Raw genomic sequence first — 19,622 nt, 5'->3', positions numbered from 1 at the left:
CCATGGGACCCAGCCCAACCTGCCTCAGGAAGTCCCTGCCCACGACCCAGGACCCCCGAAACGGCGGAGACCCCGCGCGAGGACCCAAACGCGCTGCAAGGTATTCCAGCGCCCGCAGAACACCGGGACCCATCCGGATCGCAAACATGCCCCCCTAGCAACCCCTCTACCTCAACCAGTGCCCGGGACCCTGCCAGACGCGACCCCAGATACGTAAACAGCGCCCTGGTCCCTGCCAGACGCAACCACCTACCTTCCACAAGAGCTGACATCTCCCATCGGATCCCAGGATCATCCAGGAGCAGCTGCCGACCGAGGAAGCGAGGGAAACGCAGCGGTCTGCATGTTAGACTGAAGCAATGCGGTTTCAAGACTCCTATAGAACATAGAACATAGAACAATGCAGCGCAGTACAGGCCCTTCGGCCCACGATGTTGCACCAAAACAAAAGCCATCTAACCTACACTATGCCATTATCATCCATATGTTTATCCAATAAACTTTTAAATGCCCTCAATGTTGGTGAGTTCACTACTGTAGCAGGTAGGGCATTCCACGGCCTCACTACTCTTTGCGTAAAGAACCTACCTCTGACCTCTGTCCTATATCTATTACCCCTCAGTTTAAGGCTATGTCCCCTCGTGCCAGCCATATCCATCCGCGGGAAAAGGCTCTCACTGTCCACCCTATCCAACCCCCGATCATTTTGTATGCCTCTATTAAGTCTCCTCTTAACCTTCTTCTCTCCAACGAAAACAACCTCAAGTCCGTCAGCCTTTCCTCATAAGATTTTCCCTCCATACCAGGCAACATCCTGGTAAATCTCCTCTGCACCCGCTCCAAAGCCTCCACGTCCTTCCTATAATGCGGTGACCAGAACTGTACGCAATACTCCAAATGCGGCCGGACCAGAGTTCTGTACAGCTGCAACATGACCTCCCGACTCCGGAACTCAATCCCTCTACCAATAAAGGCCAACACTCCATAGGCCTTCTTCACAACCCTATCAACCTGGGTGGCAACTTTCAGGGATCTATGTACGTGGACACCTAGATCCCTCTGCTCAGCCACACTTTCAAGAACTTTACCATTAGCCAAATATTCCGCATTCCTGTTATTCCTTCCAAAGTGAATCACCTCACACTTCTCTACATTAAACTCCATTTGCCACCTCTCAGCCCAGCTCTGCAGCTTATCTATATCCCTCTGTAACCTGCTACATCCTTCCACACTATCGACAACACCACCGACTTTAGTATCGTCTGCAAATTTACTCACCCACCCTTCTGCGCCTTCCTCTAGGTCATTGATAAAAATGACAAACAGCAACGGCCCCAGAACAGATCCTTGTGGTACTCCACTTGTGACTGTACTCCATTCTGAACATTTCCCATCAACCACCACCCTCTGTCTTCTTTCAGCTAGCCAATTTCTGATCCACATCTCTAAATCACCCTCAATCCCCAGCCTCCGTATTTTTTGCAATAGCCTACCGTGGGGAACCTTATCAAACGCTTTGCTGAAATCCATATACACCACATCAACTGCTCTACCCTCGTCTACCTGTTCAGTCACCTTCTCAAAGAACTCAATAAGGTTTGTGAGGCATGACCTACCCTTCACAAAGCCATGCTGACTATCCCTGATCATATTATTCCTATCTAGATGATTATAAATCTTGTCCCTTATAATCCCCTCCAAGACTTTACCCACTACAGACGTGAGGCTCACCGGTCTATAGTTGCCGGGGTTGTCTCTGCTCCCCTTTTTGAACAAAGGGACCACATTTGCTGTCCTCCAGTCCTCTGGCACTATTCCTGTAGCCAATGATGACATAAAAATCAAAGCCAAAGGTCCAGCAATCTCTTCCCTGGCCTCCCATAGAATCCTAGGATAAATCCCATCAGGTCCCGGGGACTTATCTATTTTCAGCCTGTCCAGAATTGCCAACACCTCTTCCCTACGTACCTCAATGCCATCTATTCTATTAGCCTGGGGCTCAGCATTCTCCTCCACAACATTATCTTTTTCCTGAGTGAATACTGACGAAAAATATTCATTTAGTATCTCGCCTATCTCTTCAGACTCCACACACAATTTCCCATCCCTGTCCTTGACTGGTCCTACTCTTTCCCTAGTCATTCGCTTATTCCTGACATACCTATAGAAAGCTTTTGGGTTTTCCTTGATCCTTCCTGCCAAATACTTCTCATGTCCCCTCCTTGCTCGTCTTAGCTCTCTCTTTAGATCCTTCCTCGCTACCTTGTAACTATCCATCGCCCCAACCGAAACTTCACACTTCATCTTCACATAGGCCTTCTTCTTCCTCTTAACAAGAGATTCCACTTCCTTGGTAAACCACGGTTCCCTCGCTCGACGCCTTCCTCCCTGTCTGACCGGTACATACTTATCAAGAACACGCAGTAGCTGATCCTTGAACAAGCCCCACTTATCCAGTGTGCCCAACACTTGCAGCCTACTTCTCCACCTTATCCCCCCCAAGTCACGTCTAATGGCATCATAATTGCCCTTCCCCCAGCTATAACTCTTGCCCTGCGGTGTATACTTATCCCTTTCCATCATTAACGTAAACGTCACCGAATTGTGGTCACTGTCCCCAAAGTGCTCTCCTACCTCCAAATCCAACACCTGGCCTGGTTCATTACCCAAAACCAAATCCAACGTGGCCTTGCCTCTTGTTGGCCTGTCAACATATTGTTTCAGGAAACCCTCCTGCACACACTGTACAAAAAACGACCCATCTATTGTACTCAAACTATATATTTTCCAGTCAATATTTGGAAAGTTAAAGTCTCCCATAATAACTACCCTGTTACTTTCGCTCATATCCAGAATCATCTTCGCCATCCTTTCCTCTACATCCCTAGAACTATTAGGAGGCCTATAAAAAACTCCCAACAGGGTGACCTCTCCTTTCCTGTTTCTAACTTCAGCCAATACTACCTCGGAAGAAGAGTCCCCCATCTAGCATCCTCTCCGCCACCGTAATACTGCTCTTGACTAGCAGCGCCACACCTCCCCCTCTTTTGCCTCCTTCTCTGAGCTTACTAAAACACCTAAACCCCGGAACCTGCAACATCCATTCCTGTCCCTGCTCTATCCATGTCTCCGAAATGGCCACAACATCGAAGTCCCAGGTACCAACCCACGCTGCCAGTTCCCCTACCTTGTTTCGTATACTCCTGGCATTGAAGTAGACACACTTCAAACCACCTACCTGAACGCTGGCCCCCTCCTGCGACGTCAAATCTGTGCTCCTGACCTCTATACTCTCATTCTCCCTTACCCTAAAACTACAATCCAGGTTCCCATGCCCCTGCTGCATTAGTTTAAACCCCCCCAAAGAGCACTAACAAATCTCCCCCCCAGGATATTTGTGCCCCTCAGGTTCAGATGTAGACCATCCTGTCTGTAGAGGTCCCACCTTCCCCAGAAAGAGCCCCAGTTATCCAAAAATCTGAAACCCTCCCGCCTGCACCATCCCTGTAGCCACATGTTTAAATGCTCTCTCTCCCTATTCCTCATCTCACTATCACGTGGCACGGGCAACAACCCAGAGATAACAACTCTGTTTGTTCTAGTTCTGAGCTTCCATCCTAGCTCCCTGAAAGCCTGCCTGACATCCTTGTCCCCTTTCCTACCTATGTCGTTGGTGCCAATGTGGACCACGACTTGGGGCTGCTCCCCCTCCCCCCTAAGGACCCGGAAAACACGATCCGAGACATCACGTACCCTTGCACCTGGGAGGCAACATACCAAACGTGAGTCTCTCACGCTCCCACAAAATCTCCTATCTGTGCCCCTGACTATAGAGTCCCCAATTACTAATGCTCTGCTCCTCTCCCCCTTCCCTTCTGAGCAACAGGGACAGACTCCGTGCCAGAGGCCCGTACCCCATGGCTTACCCCTGGTAAGCATAATCCCCAGCATACTCCTGGCAAACGTCCAAGCGATCGAAAACAAGCTGGATGAACTTAACGCCAGACTTGCCTCTCAGAGGGAAGTAAGAGACTGCTGTGTACTCTGTTTCACAGAGACATGGCTCACCCCCGCCTCACCAGACTGTGCCATACAACCTGAAGGCTTCTCAATTCACCGAGCGGACTGCACGGCATCATCAGGCAAGCGAAGGGTGGAGGGGTGTGCCTCCTCATCAACTCCTCCTGGTGCTTGGATGTGACGACCCTGGCGACCTACTGCTCCCAGACCTGGAATACCTGACAGTGAAGTGCTGTCCATATTATCTTCCACGTGAGTTCACTTCCATTATCACAGCGGTCTACATCCCACCCCAGGCAGAAGTGAGGAAGGCACTGGACGAACTATACACAGTTATAAACAACTACGAAACTGAACACCCGGATGCCTTGTTCATCGTGGCCGGAGACTTCAACAAGGCCAACCTCAAGAATGTACTGCCAAAATTCCACCAGCACATCTCCTGTCCCACCAGGGGCGACAACACTCTTGACCACTGCTATTCAAAAATCAAGGGCGCCTACCGTTCCATCCCCCGACTGCACTTTGGGAAATCAGACCATAAGACGGTGTTCCTTCTCCCGGCATACAAGCAGAAACTCAAGCGGGAGAATCCAGCTAAGAAGGTTGTGCAGTGCTGGTCCGAGGAGACAGAAGAGCTCTTACGTGACTGCTTAGAGACAGTGGACTGGTCCATAATTCAGAACTCAGCGACCAACTTAAATGAGTATGCCACCACCGTCAGCAAATGTGTGGACGACTGCGTGCCAAAGAAAGCAGTACATACGTTCCCCAACCGAAAACCATGGCTCAATCGCGAGATTGACTCCCTACTGAAGGACAGATCTGAGGCGTTCAAGTTAGATGACCCTGACCTATACAAGAAATCCAGGTACGACCTCCGCAAAGCCATCCGAGATGCCAAGAGAGAATATCAAACCAAGCTAGAGTCACAGACAGACTCTCGGCGGTTGTGGCAAGGACTAAACAACATAACGGGCTACAAAGCGAAGCCGAACAGTATCTCTGGCAGCAGCGCACCCCTCCCCAATGAACTCAGTGCATTCTATGCTCGGTTCGAGCAGGTAACCAACAATCCGTTGTCGAGTGCTCCAGCAGCCCATAATTCACCCATACCCACCATCACAGCTTCCGAAGTCAGATTGGCCTTTCTGAAAGTGAACCCTCGGAAGGCGACGGGCCCGGACGGGATCCCTGGTCGTGCACTCAGAGCCTGCGCGGACCAGCTGGCAGAGGTGTTCGAGGACATCTTTAACCTGTCCCGACTCCACTCCGAGGTCCCCACCTGCTTCAAGAAGACCATCATCATACCGGTACCAAAGAAGAACCAGGCAACGTGCCTCAATGACTACCGTGCAGTGGCCCTGACTTCAGTCGTAATGAAGTGCTTCGAGAGGTTGATCATGAAGCGCATCACCTCCATACTCCCAGAACGCCTTGATCCACTGCAATTCGCATACCACTGCAACCGGTCCACATCAGACACCATTTCCCTGGCCCTACATTCATCCCTAGAACATCTCGAAAACAAGGACCCCTACATCAGACTCCTATTTATTGACTACAGCTCCGCCTTCAACACCATAATCCCAGCCAAGCTCATATCAAAGCTCCAAAACCTAGGACTTGGCTCCCCACTCTGCAACTGGATCCTCGATTTTCTGACCAACAGACCACAATCAGTAAGAATGAACAACAACACCTCCTCCACAATTGTCCTCAACACCGGGGCCCCACAAGGCTGCGTACTTAGCCCCCTACTCTACTCCCTGTACACACACGACTGCGTGGCAAAACTTGGTTCCAACTCCATCTACAAGTTTGCTGACGATACGATCATAGTGGGCCGGATCTCGAATAACGACGAGTCCGAATACAGGCGGGAGATAGAGAACCTAGTGGAGTGGTGTAGCGACAACAATCTCTCCCTCAATGCCAGCAAAACTAAAGAGCTGGTCATTGACTTCAGGAAGCAAAGTACTGTACACACCCCTGTCAGCATCAATGGGGTCGAGGTGGAGATGGTTAGCCATTTCAAATTCCTAGGGGTGCACATCTCCAAAAATCTGTCCTGGTCCACCCACGTTCACCACTACCACCAAGAAAGCACAACAGCGCCTATACTTCCTCAGGAAATGAAGGAAATTCGGCATGTCCACATTAACCCGTACCAACTTTTACAGATGTACCATAGAAAGCATCCTATCGGGCTGCATCACAGCCTGGTATGGCAACTGCTCGGCCCAGGACCGCAAGAAACTTCAGAGAGTCGTGAACACTGCCCAGTCCATCACACAAACCTGCCTCCCATCCATTGACTCCATCTACACCTCCCGCTGCCTGGGGAAAGCGGGCAGCTTAATCAAAGATCCCTCCCACCCGGCTTACTCACTCTTCCAACTTCTTCCATCGGGCAGGAGATACAGAAGTCTGAGAACACGCACGAACAGACTCAAAAACAGCTTCTTCCCCGCTGTTACCAGACTCCTAAATGACCCTCTTATGGACTGACCTCATTAACACTACACCCTGTATGCTTCATTCGATGCCGATGCTTATGTAGTTACATTGTATATGTTGTGTTGCCCTATTATGTATTTACTTTTATACCCTTTTCTTCCCATGTACTTAATGATCTGTTGAGCTGCTCGCAGAAAAATACTTTTCACTGTACCTCGGTACACGTGACAATAAACAAATCCAATCCAATCCAAATGAACAGGTCAAAGGCGGAGAGGGCCCTATTTCTTAACTTGTATCTTTCTATTCTTGTTTGGATGTTCCAGAAGTGCCCTCTCCAGGACTTCCGGATTTCCATTTAATTCCCTTTTTTTTTGTTTTTCTCGTCATTGACGTACATCATACGATTAAGGCCTGTTAGGTCTCCTCCTCCTATCGTTGCACCCCTGAGTGAGACTTGAAGAATCTCAAACTCCTCTTTTGCTAACTCAGTGATCCAAGCGGGTCGAAACTGTCCCTGATACATGTCGGATAGTGCTACTGCATTTACTTTAATTACTTTTAATTTTGATTACGACCGGATTTGTTTGAAAGTAATTTCCAACCATGACATTTTCACTTTATCATCTGTCCTATCGATGCTGCTAACAGGTTTCAATTCCCTGGCATCCCGCTCCACTGATTTCATAATACTAGTAAGTGCAGTTATCCCCTGCCACTCACAACCAAACATTCCTTTTCCCTTGTCCGAGCGGTTTGGGGATATGATCCATCCTGTGGCACGGCATCATTGCAGTGATACAGTCTTTAAACACGGTTAGGCTAATTTTACGTCCCCGGGTCATCCCAACATCTCTTAAACTACGTACTCTCTCACTAATTGGTACCACAAGTTTGTCACTTCTCCACAATCCTGCACATCTTTTCCCAATCGCTTCGTCGTCAGCTTGGTTTTCTCTGTCGTAATTACAATTTATCATTATCACACCATCCCATGGTCAAAATCTATCTTGTGGTCACAACTTCAATCATCAGTGTTGCCTGATGTTTCACAAAACAATCATGACAAACCGAATTCCCCAAATTTCCCTGGGAGCCGAAGCAGTTTCCCATTTCTGACGTTCTAAATGCAATATCAACTCACCTGAATGCTCTATATCTGCCATTCTCCTAGGTCTCATATGATTACTCCTTGTCCAAACTACTGGGCTACAAAATGTGCCACATCCTTGACATGATGTTTCATTATGTTGACAATGAATCATTTTAAACTGGGGTCCATTAATAACAGCCCGTGACCTATCATCCCATATTCTCAACTCCTTACTGATTACGTTTCTTCGTTTGCTGCCGATAGGTTGCTTATGGATTATAATAATCCCTCTTATTATTGAATTGGGTCGGATGTTTTAGTTCTGATACAATTCCTTTGCTCCAGATGCCACTGATTCTCTAATTCAATGTCCCCCGTGCTGCTATCAGCTTTGATTTAAAAAGTACAAATTACTTTTGCTGCTCCTTGGAAAAAGAGGGCCTGCATACTCTAATGACCATTCTTCCATCGGTGTCTCAGTTTTTTCTATGCTACTCTCTGTTTATTTACTCCCTGTTTCTCCACCATTTTCTTTCCTGAATTAAAAAAAAAAAATGGATGCCCATCTGGCTTCTTCTTCGTCCTCCTTAACTTTACTACCATCCGTATATACCACCCAAGCATTTCCCAATTCTGTTCTGCTAACTGATTTATCTAGTTTCTGTCCCTTTTTAATGTTATGAATAAACATTAAGGCAGGGTTTAAAAGAATGATTTCCCATCTTTCCCAATTTATACATTTTGATTTTGCTTTTTGTTTACTTCCCGAGAATTGTGCTCTAAACAACTTCCACAATGTTAATCATTATTACTGGTTTTCTAAATAACTTTCAAATACTTACCCCGTTTTAAATCTCACTTTAACTGCCGTGTATCCCTCCTAATTGATGTGCAACTTCGTTTTGCAAAACACATTTTAAAAACTAGGTATACCAGAGAAAGTTCACAAATTCTTATTAAACACACATACTCATTCATCCACCGAGATCTCCACTCAAACAAAAGGAATTTAAAGCATTATACTTTCTTTCATCTCACCCAACTGGACAATAAACTTTGAATTTACACACAACACATTGTTTTTTTTTCTCTTTTCCGATACTGTTCTGAATTTTCCAAGTCTCTGGTTCCCCCTAGTGGCCATTCATCTCCCAACTTTTTCACTCCTAAGACATATCTCCCCCTAACAAAATCCAACTTTAGTCAATTCTAATTGTACGGAATTGAATTGTCTCCAGAACATTCCATCAGTGGACTTAACTGAATTGTCTCTGTGACATTCCCTCAACCCGTTAAAGACCTTAACCGAATTAAAGTATAATTCAATACAACCAATTTTAATTTTCAACCCACATGCACGGAACTGAACTATCACAGCGATATTGCCTCAATTGCTAATTGAATTATCGCCCGATATTCCCTCAATTCCCGTTTAACGTACCTCAGCCATACCTACATCGACTGAAATTGTTTTTTAATCTGCCAGACTGACCTTTGATTTCGTCGAACGATCTTACCCGACCATAGGCGAGTGACCAAACCCAGTTTGGACTATGAGGCAGGGGAAAACCGACGTGGTCCTTTATAATCTACTCACACCGTGGGCCCATTTCCCCTCTCTCCGTCCAAGGCTGGTTTAATTCTGATTTCGCGGATAGTCGGGAATTTGTCCTAGAAATCCCACCGCTGCCACCAAATGACGATATTGAGTTCTTCTTGGCTCCAGTCTGGTCTCAGTCAATGGCTAAGTCGGATTGTAGGTATTGATTTATTTTATTTTTCAAATAGCTTGCAAGCTCCACTCACTCTGATAAAAGGCAGGAGACACATGTCTTTTGAAACTTCCAGAGCGAGTGAGACAAAAGAAGCACAGCACCTGGTTTCACACACACTTGGAATGAGCATCGAGTTTCACATATCCACGACCAAATAAGGTAACGGTGACAAATACAGGATTCTCATAGCAGCTGAACTCCAGTAGTTCAATTCTGCTGTTACATTATTGCTTTGTAAAGTTTAGAATAGGTCTTTCTCACACATTCCTTGACCTGGCCATATAAGCTGACCTTCACAACCATTGATCCTGATAGACCCACTATACATTCCTCCTCCCTGGGCCTCTTTCTCCCAGCAACCTTTGTGAAAAGAACCGGTCCTAATAGTTACCCATCCCTTTGTTCACTCCCTGCAACCCGAATTAATGTCTATAAATGCACTATCCTAATCTCCTGCTTTCCTATATTAGGGTATACCTCCACACTATCCTAACTGGTCATCCCAGTCTAATGCTCTTTTCTTTAGTTCAATTCCTCATTACAAGCCAGTTATTTAGCCCACTGTGCTAAACCAACTTAATAATTTAACCAGCAGACTATAGATCATGGATCTGTGGGGTTAGTGCCATCAGCACCTCTTTGAATATTTTATTACCTGATGATGGTTCAGTGTCTTGTGGTTGCTGCCAGATCTCACCTGGTCTACTTATCATCTTTTTCCCTGTCTCTTACTTCTTCTTCTGCATGCGTTTCCTCTCTCCCTCCCTTTTCCCTTCCTGTAACCACTTTTACAGTGGCATCTCTGTCTTGACTCTAACTGTTCCACCTTGGTGGTGGTCGAACCTATGGGCCCTGGTCTGTTACTTTGCTTTTTGAACAATCAGAAATGACTGATATTCTCCTGTTTCCAGGAGATGGAGAAGATGACAGAGGAGCTGCACATACTGACCAAGGAACAGAATGTCAAGACGGAGATTCGGGTAGGACATTCCTGTCACAGATGTACCTGAGGCTTTTCTTTCTAGAGGAACTGAACTCCAGTAGTTCAATTCTGCTGTTACATTATTGCTTTGTAAAGTTTAGAATAGATTTCAGCTTTCATGCTGTTCTGTTTTTTGGTATAGAATGGCATAACAGTAGGATGTAGTGGATGGCTGTAATTACATGTGTCCTGGGAAACTGGCTGCTGGGAAAACAAAAAGGGTTGATGAAATTGTACAGGGTACCATCAGTAGAGGATTTTCCCTAATCTAATTCACCAGCCCCTCCCAGCAAGGTGCAAGGTGTTCCCGCTTTGTTTTTGTGGTATCTTGAAGCGTATCACAGAAACTCTGGGCAATATATAAACTTCTATTACTGTGTGTAAAACAGGAGCTGTTGGTACCAATAAATGTTTATGTTCTGATTTTGACTTTAACTATCGATGAGGTAACAGCGCTAAGAACCTCCAAGCCCTTTGGAATTCAAAAAGACTAAACAGTAAATACTTTTAAAACAAATTTAGAGTACCCAATTAATTTTTGTTCCCAATTAAGGGGCAAATTAGTGTGGCCAATTCACCTACCGTGCACATCTTTGGGGGGTGAGACCCACGCAGACACTGGGAGAATGTGCAAACTCCACACGGGCAGTGACCCGGAGCCGGCATAGAATCTGGGTCCTCAGTTCGTGATGCAGCAGTGCTAACCACTGCGCCACGTGCCGCCCCACAAACAGTAAATACAAAACACAAATGGGATGGAGGTACCGGGGGGGGGGGGGGGGGAGTGTGGAGGGGTGGGGGGGGGGGGGGGGGGTTGGGGGGTTGGGGGTGGGGGGTTGGTGGGGGGGGGGTTGGTGGGGGGGGGGGTTGAAGGCTGGATTGCCAGGAATCAGTGGACCGAAGAAGGCAGTTTGGGAACCGCTGCTGTAATGGTCTGGTTTAACAAGTCTGAATTAGGCGCGTCAAAATAGTAAAGGTGCAGAGCTTCAACTGACACTAATTTGGGAGAGTATTCCATAACTCGACAACACTTAGATTGGACCATTTCAGTGGGCTTTCTCGTCTGATTTAGAGCATTAAGGTGCAGTGGGAGCACCTGCTGTACTTCCAGCATACCCGTGGAGTGCTTGCAGCTCTTGTGATTTCAGTCCTTTCATCCTATTAACTGCTTTTGATATACCTCTTCAGGGGCGGGATCCCCCCCCCCCCCCCCCCCCCCCGGGCCGGGTCGGAGAATCGCCGGGGGCTGGCGTGAATCCCGCCCCCGCCGGTTGTCGAATTCTCCGGCATCGGATATTCGCCGGGGGCGGGAATCGCGCCACGCCAGTCGGCGAGCCTCCCCCCCGGCGATTCTCCGGCCCGCGATGGGCCGAAGTCCCGCTGCTGGAATGCCTGTCCCTCCGGCGAGGATCAAACCACCTCTCTCCCCGGCGGGATTAGGCAGCGCGGGCGGGCTCCGGGGTCCTGGGGGGGGCGTGGGGTGATCTGGCCCTGGGGGTGCCCCCACGGTGGTCTGGCCCGCGATTGGGGCCCACCGATCCGTGGCCGGGCCTGTGCCACAGGGGCACTCTTTTCCCTCTGCCTCGGCCACAGTCTTCACCATGGCCGATGCGGAGGAGACACCCCTCTGTGCATGCGCGGGGATGACGTTAGCAGCCGCTGACGCTTCCGCGCATGTGCAGACTTCCGCCGCCCGGCGAAGTCCTTTTGGCCCCGGCTGGCGTGGCGCCAAAGGCCTTTCCCGCCGGCTGGCGGCGCACCAACCACTCCGGCATGGGGCTCGCCCCTCAAGGTGAGGGCTTGGCCCCTAAAGGTGCGGATCTCCGCACCTTTGGGGCGGCCTGACGCCGGAGTGGTTCACGCTTCTCCATCCCGCCGGGACCACCCGCCCCGCTGGGTAGGGGAGCATCCCGCCCCAGGTCTCTGAACAGATCTTTTGGCACATAATAAACAAGTAATTTGTCTGTAAATGCAATGCAAGAGAAGTCGGAATTAGGTTGTTAGAATGCTAAGCTCAATATAAGCTATATAATATTTTGCACTTGAGATATAATACAGTGGTATTTGAGGATGAATAGGGGTAGTTAGAGTTCTAGTTCTGGTGAGACATGGATTCTGAACTAGATAGCCTACACTTGCTAAATAAACTATTTCTATATGTTGAGTTTTGTGCTGTGCTAGTATTGTACCCGACACATGGATGGAGCTTGCACAGCCAGCAAATAGCCCCCAAAATAAAATTGTCATATTTACTAACGTGGGTGGATCATGAATCTGGCAATTTACTGAGGCCAGTACTAGTGCAATGTAACTGCCTATCTTAATTGCCACTGTGTGACTTGTGATCAGTGGGAATGGGTGGGATTCAAGGGGACGGGAGAGAGGAGATTATATACCATTAATTACCTCACCCTATTTCTTTAATAGCAGTGATGATGCAGGAGAGGGGGTTTATTGGGAGGAGGTGAAATCCTGATGTTGACTATGAATACAGACAGCTGGAACATGTTACCCAACAGGAAACTCTTCATGTGGGACACTAAATTTGTGTACATTCTATATTATTGCAGTTCGAGATAAGTTATCATTTCCTGCTCCATAATTCTTTTGTGACTGGCTGTAAGTATACTAATGGCCTTCCACACTTTTGTAATTGAGTCTGTAATTTCTCTTGGAAATTAAATTTTTTTTTGTGCATGTACATATGAGAGGAAGTGCACTCCAGTCTTCAACATAAAACTAAGCCTTTTTTGTAGCATTGTTCAAAGATCAGTAGGAAATCCAAATAACGAGAGCTGGCCTGTGATATTGATTGATGCTTTGTTCATGACTTTCCCCCGTGATTGTGCAAAGCATACTGAGAGAACATAAAGCATCCGAGCCTTGCTGAAGTCATGATCTGTCTACATTGTTCCATTGTCAATCCACCATCTCTGTTCACTTCAGTGAAGTTAATTAATAGATCTTGCATTTTGGCTGTAGTGGGATTGCCCACTATCTCGTGCGCTCTCTCTCTCCTACATAGAAAGTGGGCAGCCTTGCCAGAGAAAACCCCCTAAAGCTTAGAGGGAAGAAAGATTGAAGCGAAAGCTTGAACTCCTGAAAGACCTCAGCTGAAAACCATCATAGTGCATCGGAGATCTTTTATCATTTTTTTACTTTATTATAATTTTTCTTCCCTCTCCACCACGCTTTCTATGTTGTCTCTGTACAATGGGGTGGGTTGGGTAAGGGGGATTAGGTAGTCAGTTAAACTTTTGTCAGTTTAAATATTTTACCATTAAATAATAAAAGGTTATTTATGTTAAATTTACAAACTAGGTGACTGCAATTTATTGGGCTCAGCCAAGGTCCTCGGGTGTTTTTAAAAAAACCCATCTAATTTCATGTGTGTTGTGACTCCAGGTCAAGTGGGGTTGGAATTGACCCAACACGAGCGAAGAGGGTCATGACAATAAAGGTTCATCATAAGCTCTTTGCTTTTGTACTCTCCACCTTCTATTTATAAATTCTGTATGCCAGTAACTAGTAATTACTGACTTTCACTTAGATGGAGGGTACTTTTATTATGGGAGCGGAGTTTAGTAAACAGGGATTGAAGTGACAGCCACAGGGAGTAGAGCAGTGGTTTGGAAGGTGCATCACGGTGCAGTAAGATTGTTGGATCAGCAGTTTTCTCTTTTCTTTAAGCTTTCCGCAGAGTAGAAACACAAAAGTGTCATTGAGGGGGATAGATCATTGGTGAATCAATCCCAGAAATGTCTTTTTGTCAGACAAGTTACTGAGAAAAAACTGAAAATAAGATCCCTGCAGTAAAGGGGCTGAACTTAAGTGTTACGATCTACAGTGAAGGTTATTTAAGGGGGACCTTGATGAAGAAAATTATATGGATAAAGTTTGGACAGGCTCTTTTCTGTTAATCTTGTTCACTCTTCCCTATTTCTGTTGCAGGCGGAATGTGAAGATCTTACCCGAGATGAACGCAATGACACATCTGAATCTCCCATCGAAGAGAGCAAGCAGTGAGTAATGAACAACCAAGGTGGTTGACTGTCAGTTGGATTATTACAATTCATTTACTACCAAGCTGCCTCTGAAGAAAAGCATCATATCTTCAGGTGGCTTCATTTTGAACCATCCTAAATGTTGATGCCATGAGTGTTTGTTGTTGGGGTTGTTTACTTTTGGATGTGAGCTATCGAGGCTGTCAGTCCAACAGTATGGACGAACGGTGGGAATTTTACCTTGCCGCCGGTGCGCACCGTTCCTGTCCCACCATCAGCCTCTGGGAAGATTCACAGACAGAATTCAGGATGTAACTTTAGAACAGTCATTCATGATAAATATGATGTATTAGAAACGTAGGAAATAGGAACAGAAGTAGGCCAGGTGGCCTTTTGAGCCTGCTCCCCCATTCAACATGATCATGGCTGATCCTCACAGTGCCATGCTCCTGTGCTCTCCCTGTGACTTTTGACACCTTTAGAGACCTCTATTAGTGGTTTGGTCTCCACAGCCTTCTGTGGTAGAGAATTCCATAGGTTCACCACACTCTGAGTGAAGAAATTTCTCCTCTAAGTGGCCTACTCCATACCCTGAGATTGCAACTCCTTGTCTCCCCCCCCCCGAAATAACATCCCTGCATCCAGACTATCCAGCAATGTCAGAACTTTACATGTTTCAGTTAGGTTCCCTCTCGTTCTTTTAAATTCAGATGAATACGACAATCCTGCCATCCCAGGAATCAGTGTGTCTCTCTAGCAAGTATATCATTTCTTAGATAAGGAGACTAAAACTGCACACATTACTCCAGGTATGGTCTCACCAAAGACCTGTATTATTTCCATAGAATCCCTACAGTGCAGAAGGAGGCCATTCGGCCCATCGTGTCTGCACCAACCCTCCGAAAGAACACCCCACATAGCTCCACTCCCCCCGTCTTATCCCCGCAACCTTATAATCCCACCAAATCTGCACATCCTTGGACACTAAGGTGCAATTTAGTATGACTAATCCACCTAACCTGTAGAACTGCAGTAAGACATCCTTGCTCTTGTACTCCAGTCTTCTTGAAATGAAGGCCAACTGACTATCAGTTGCCTTTCTGACTGCTTCCTGTACCTGCTTGCTTGCTTTCAGTGACAAGTGTACTTGGATATCCAGGCCTCTTTGTAAATCAACGTTTCCCAATCTATCACCATTTAAATTATGTTTCTCCGTCCTAACTTCATGTTTATCCATATTATACTGCATCTGCCGTGTATTTGCTAATCAGTAAGTTGTCTAAATCTTTTTTCAGCCTCTTAACATCCTCATCACCACTAGCTTTCCCACCACGTTTTGTCACATCAGCAAACTTGGAAATATTACATTTGTTTCCCTTATTCAAATCTTTGATGTATATTGTGTAGCATTGATCCCTAAGGAACGCCATTATTCATTGCCTGGCACACCAAAAAGACCCATTTAGTCCTACTCTCTGCTTCTTGTCTGATGGCCAATTCCCAATCCAATAGATCCCATTCCATTTGCATTAATTTTGCACACTGACCTCTTAAGTGGGATTTTATCAAAGGCTTTCTGAAAATTCAAGTGCACCTCATCTACTAATTACATACTCGAGACATTCAAATAGATTTGTCAAACATGATTTCCTTTTCAAGAATCCATGTTGACTATTCTAATATGATGTCAGACCAGACCGCAGCAGTGGACAGGGTACTGGACTGAAACCCCAATGTTTTAGTTTATTTTGTAAGACTGTGCAGACAGAATGATTCCCTCCAGGAGTGATCCATAGGACTTTTGTATTTTAAAACAAAACTTTATAATGAATGCAATATTAAACTCTTTAACTTCACACCCTAAATGAACCACTTAAAATGCCCCCTATCAACATTCAATTCCCCATTAAACAACAAGAAATTGAACTTATAGATCTCAATCCAGCTTAAAAATCAGCAGGACGTAGAGTAATACTTGCTTTGCAGAACAGATTTGGGCCCAGGTTAGAACCCCTGCAGACTCTAGCTGAATATCTTCAAATAGCTGTTTTAACTGGGTTGTTACAGCCGCTCCCTTGTCTTCAGACAAGACCGATCTGCATAAAAATATTAATACTCTTTTTAAAAAATTATTCTACTGGGAAAGAAAACTACCTTTTATTGTCTTAAAAAAAACAAGGGTTACCAGATCAGACGTCAACTCTTCTCTCCAAAAGCTTTTTCAAAAATGCTTCTCTCTCGCTTAGCTCCATCTAGCGCTGACATCATCTCCCCGAGCTGAAAAACAAATTAACATTCCAGGGATTGAAAGCACATTAACTCTCCAGGGACTGTCCCCAGTCAAACCATAGTGTGTTAGCCCAGACTGAAAAACACATTCCTCCGGTCAATTTCACCTTCCGGCTGTTAAAAGCTCCCAGTACTTGCCAAACAATCCTTTTTTAAAAAAAAGAGGTTTACTCTAACCCCAGGCTTATAAACCCTTAAATTGCCCAAAACATTTATAATCCAATTTTCCTAAAATCCTCCAAATCCTGTTGATATTTTCTAAGTACCTGTTATTGCATCCTTTATAATTGACTCTAGTGTTTTTCCTACAGCTGCTGTTAGGCTAACTGGGCTAAAATTCACTGTTTACTCCCTCCTTCCTCTTTTAAATAGCGGGAACAGAGGAACAGAAGTTGATCATTAACAATCAAACCTGTTCTACCATTGTGGCATGTGTCTTCCACTCCGTATACCTTAATATCCTCAGAATATATGGAAAACTGGTAACCAAGTAATAAATTGGGGCTGGTTTAGCACAGGACTAAATCGCTGGCTTTGAAAGCAACCAAGGCAGGCCAGCAGCACGGTTCAATTCCCGTACCAGCTTCCCCGAACAGGCGCCGGAATGTGGCGACTAGGGGCTTTTCACAGTAACTTCATTTGAAGCCTACTTGTGACAATAAGCGATTTTCATTTCATTTCATTTCAAATGGTGTATAGCTGTTGAAATAATACTAGAAAAGGACTCCTGGACGGAGCCCTTTTACTACATATCCAGTTGTAATTATTATTTGATTTTACTTGTTTCCTTGATCAGTAGAGTGAAATTCCACTCCGTGATTGCTTCTGTATTGTGCTGTACAAACTCAAGGCCTCAGGGTGTTTAACAAGGCCTTTCTTGCAAGACTCTTAGTTCATAGATGTTCCAAATGGTAGAGTAGAGTCCTAGGACAAACCATCTTCAGTGTTTTCATCAAAAACCTTCCTTCCATCATAAGATCAGAAGTGGGGGTATTCACGGATGACTGCAGTGTTCAGCACCATTTGCAACCAAACGCAGCATGATGTGGACATCATCCAGGCTGGAATGACAAGTGGCAAGTAACATTGTGTCACACAAGTGCCAGGCAATGAGCATCTCCAAAAAGAGATCAACCCTAGACATTGCTGAGTTCCCCACTATCAAGATCCTGGGGGTTATCATTGATCAGAAACTGAACTGGACTAGCCATATAAATACTGTGGCTATAAAAACAGGTCAGAGACTAGGAATCCTGCAGCGGGTAGCTCCCCATCTGACTCACCAAAGTCTGTCCACCATCTCCAAGGCATAAGTTAGGGATATGATGGAATACTCCCCACTTACAGATCCAACAACACTCCAGAAACGTGACACCATCCTGGACAAAACAGCCCACTTGATTGGCACCCCATCCACAAACATTCACTCCACCACTGGCAAACAACGACAACAGTGTTTGCCATCTACAAGATGCACTGCAGGAACTCAACAAGGCTCCTTAGGCAGCATCTTCCAAACCAACGTCTACTACCAGCTAGAAGGACAAGGGCGGCAGATACATGGGAACCCCACCACCTGGAAGTTCCTCTTTAAGCCACTCACCATCCTGACTTGGAAATATATTGGCCGTTCCTTCACTGTTGCTAGGTCACAATTCTTGAACTCCCTCCCAAACAGCACGGTGGGTGTATCAATGCCACGCAATGGTTGAAAATGGCAGCTCATCAGCACCATCTCGCGGGTAATTAGGTATGGGCAATAAATGTTACAAATGTTAACTGAGTGATCAACCGTATGATTTAAATAGTGATCTTCAATGTGTACTGCATTCTGCAACTTTCAAATACAGATAGAATGAAACATATCATGTTGATCCCTTCTCTTTTTGTCTTTTCTTATATATCTGTCTGGTCTGATTGAGTTTGGAACAGCCAAAGTCTCAGATGCATTCCAGACTCTATTTTTGGACAAAAACTGTAATTAAAAGTATGTTGTATGATGAGGGTAGAAATCTGTGTTAAATTTGCTTAATCTCACTGCCTGTCGTGCACATCAGGAGTGCATAAATGGCCAGCTGTGTTCTAGGCGATGGTTGAAATCCTTATCTGCCTTCAAGAGTGCCAAAGTTTTGAATAGGGTTTAAACTATCTGATTTACATCCACATTTAATGTTCTTGTCATTTAGGCACATGTTCTGTCTACAAATGAGAAGGGACATTATAAATTGCCTTAAAATGGGTTTCACAGATAGACTGTGGGGCTGTGAGTGGATGCTGGTTAGCACAATTGGCTTGATGGATAGCATATGGATTACATTAACACCCAACAGCAAGGGTTTGCCTCCTTGTCCTATATGTAGTAAAACAAAAATCATGGCACTTTGCTGTGGTTCATGAATAATTGCCAGGGACCTGGCTTTGGAAGAAGAATCTGCTGGACGAGCATGCATTGTATTTAAAGAACTTGTGGTGGTAGATGGGCCTCAAGCTGGTTCAATTCTCTACTTTGTGCACTTTGCTTTGCCCTCATTTGTGATGGAATTGTTCTGTCTCCCATTCTTTCTCAGGCCTCAAATCAACGCAACTCCTCTCTTTGTTTAAATGTGTGGGATGTGGGCGTCGCGGGCTGAAAAATAAGGGTAATGTTTCTGGAAGGGGTAACAAGCGGGCTGCTTTGTATGCATGATGTTGGACTTTTTGAATGTTGTTGGAGCTGCGCTCATCCAGGTAAGTGGGGAGTATTCCATCCCACTCCTGACTTGTGCCTAGTAGATGGTGGACAGGCATTGGGAAGGCAGGAGTTGAGTTACTCACCACAAGATTCCTAGCCTCTGATCTGCTTTTATAGCCATTGTATTTATATGGCCGGTCCAGTTCAGCGTTTGGCCCATGGTAACCCCCAGGATGTTGACCGTGGGGGATTCAGCTAAATTAATGCCATTGAATATCAAGGAGTGATGGTTAGATTCTCTTATTGGAGATGGTCATTGCCTGGCATT

At 45.7% G+C, this 19,622-nt stretch overlaps 1 protein-coding gene across 7 annotated transcripts in view; it reads left to right on the top strand.

The window, feature by feature from the left end:
* Nucleotides 1-19,622, top strand: part of LOC140404059 (trinucleotide repeat-containing gene 6B protein-like) — a 235,842-nt gene that overhangs the window by 51,583 nt on the left and 164,637 nt on the right. For 4 of the 7 annotated variants that reach the window (XM_072492420.1, XM_072492415.1, XM_072492421.1 and 1 more), the window contains 2 exons: nucleotides 10,260-10,328; nucleotides 14,282-14,352. In XM_072492420.1, coding sequence (XP_072348521.1) covers nucleotides 10,260-10,328; nucleotides 14,282-14,352 — 140 coding nt within the window. Of the gene's footprint in view, nucleotides 1-9,435; nucleotides 9,508-10,259; nucleotides 10,329-14,281; nucleotides 14,353-19,622 lie in introns of those variants that run through there. The other 3 variants (XM_072492419.1, XM_072492416.1, XM_072492417.1) reach the window with 2 other exon arrangements.

This window comes from Scyliorhinus torazame, chromosome 29 (assembly GCF_047496885.1).
Source record: "Scyliorhinus torazame isolate Kashiwa2021f chromosome 29, sScyTor2.1, whole genome shotgun sequence".
NCBI classification, from domain to species: domain Eukaryota; kingdom Metazoa; phylum Chordata; class Chondrichthyes; order Carcharhiniformes; family Scyliorhinidae; genus Scyliorhinus; species Scyliorhinus torazame.
The sequence above is the reverse complement of the archived record's forward strand: the minus strand, read 5'-3'. Positions and strand labels throughout refer to the sequence as shown.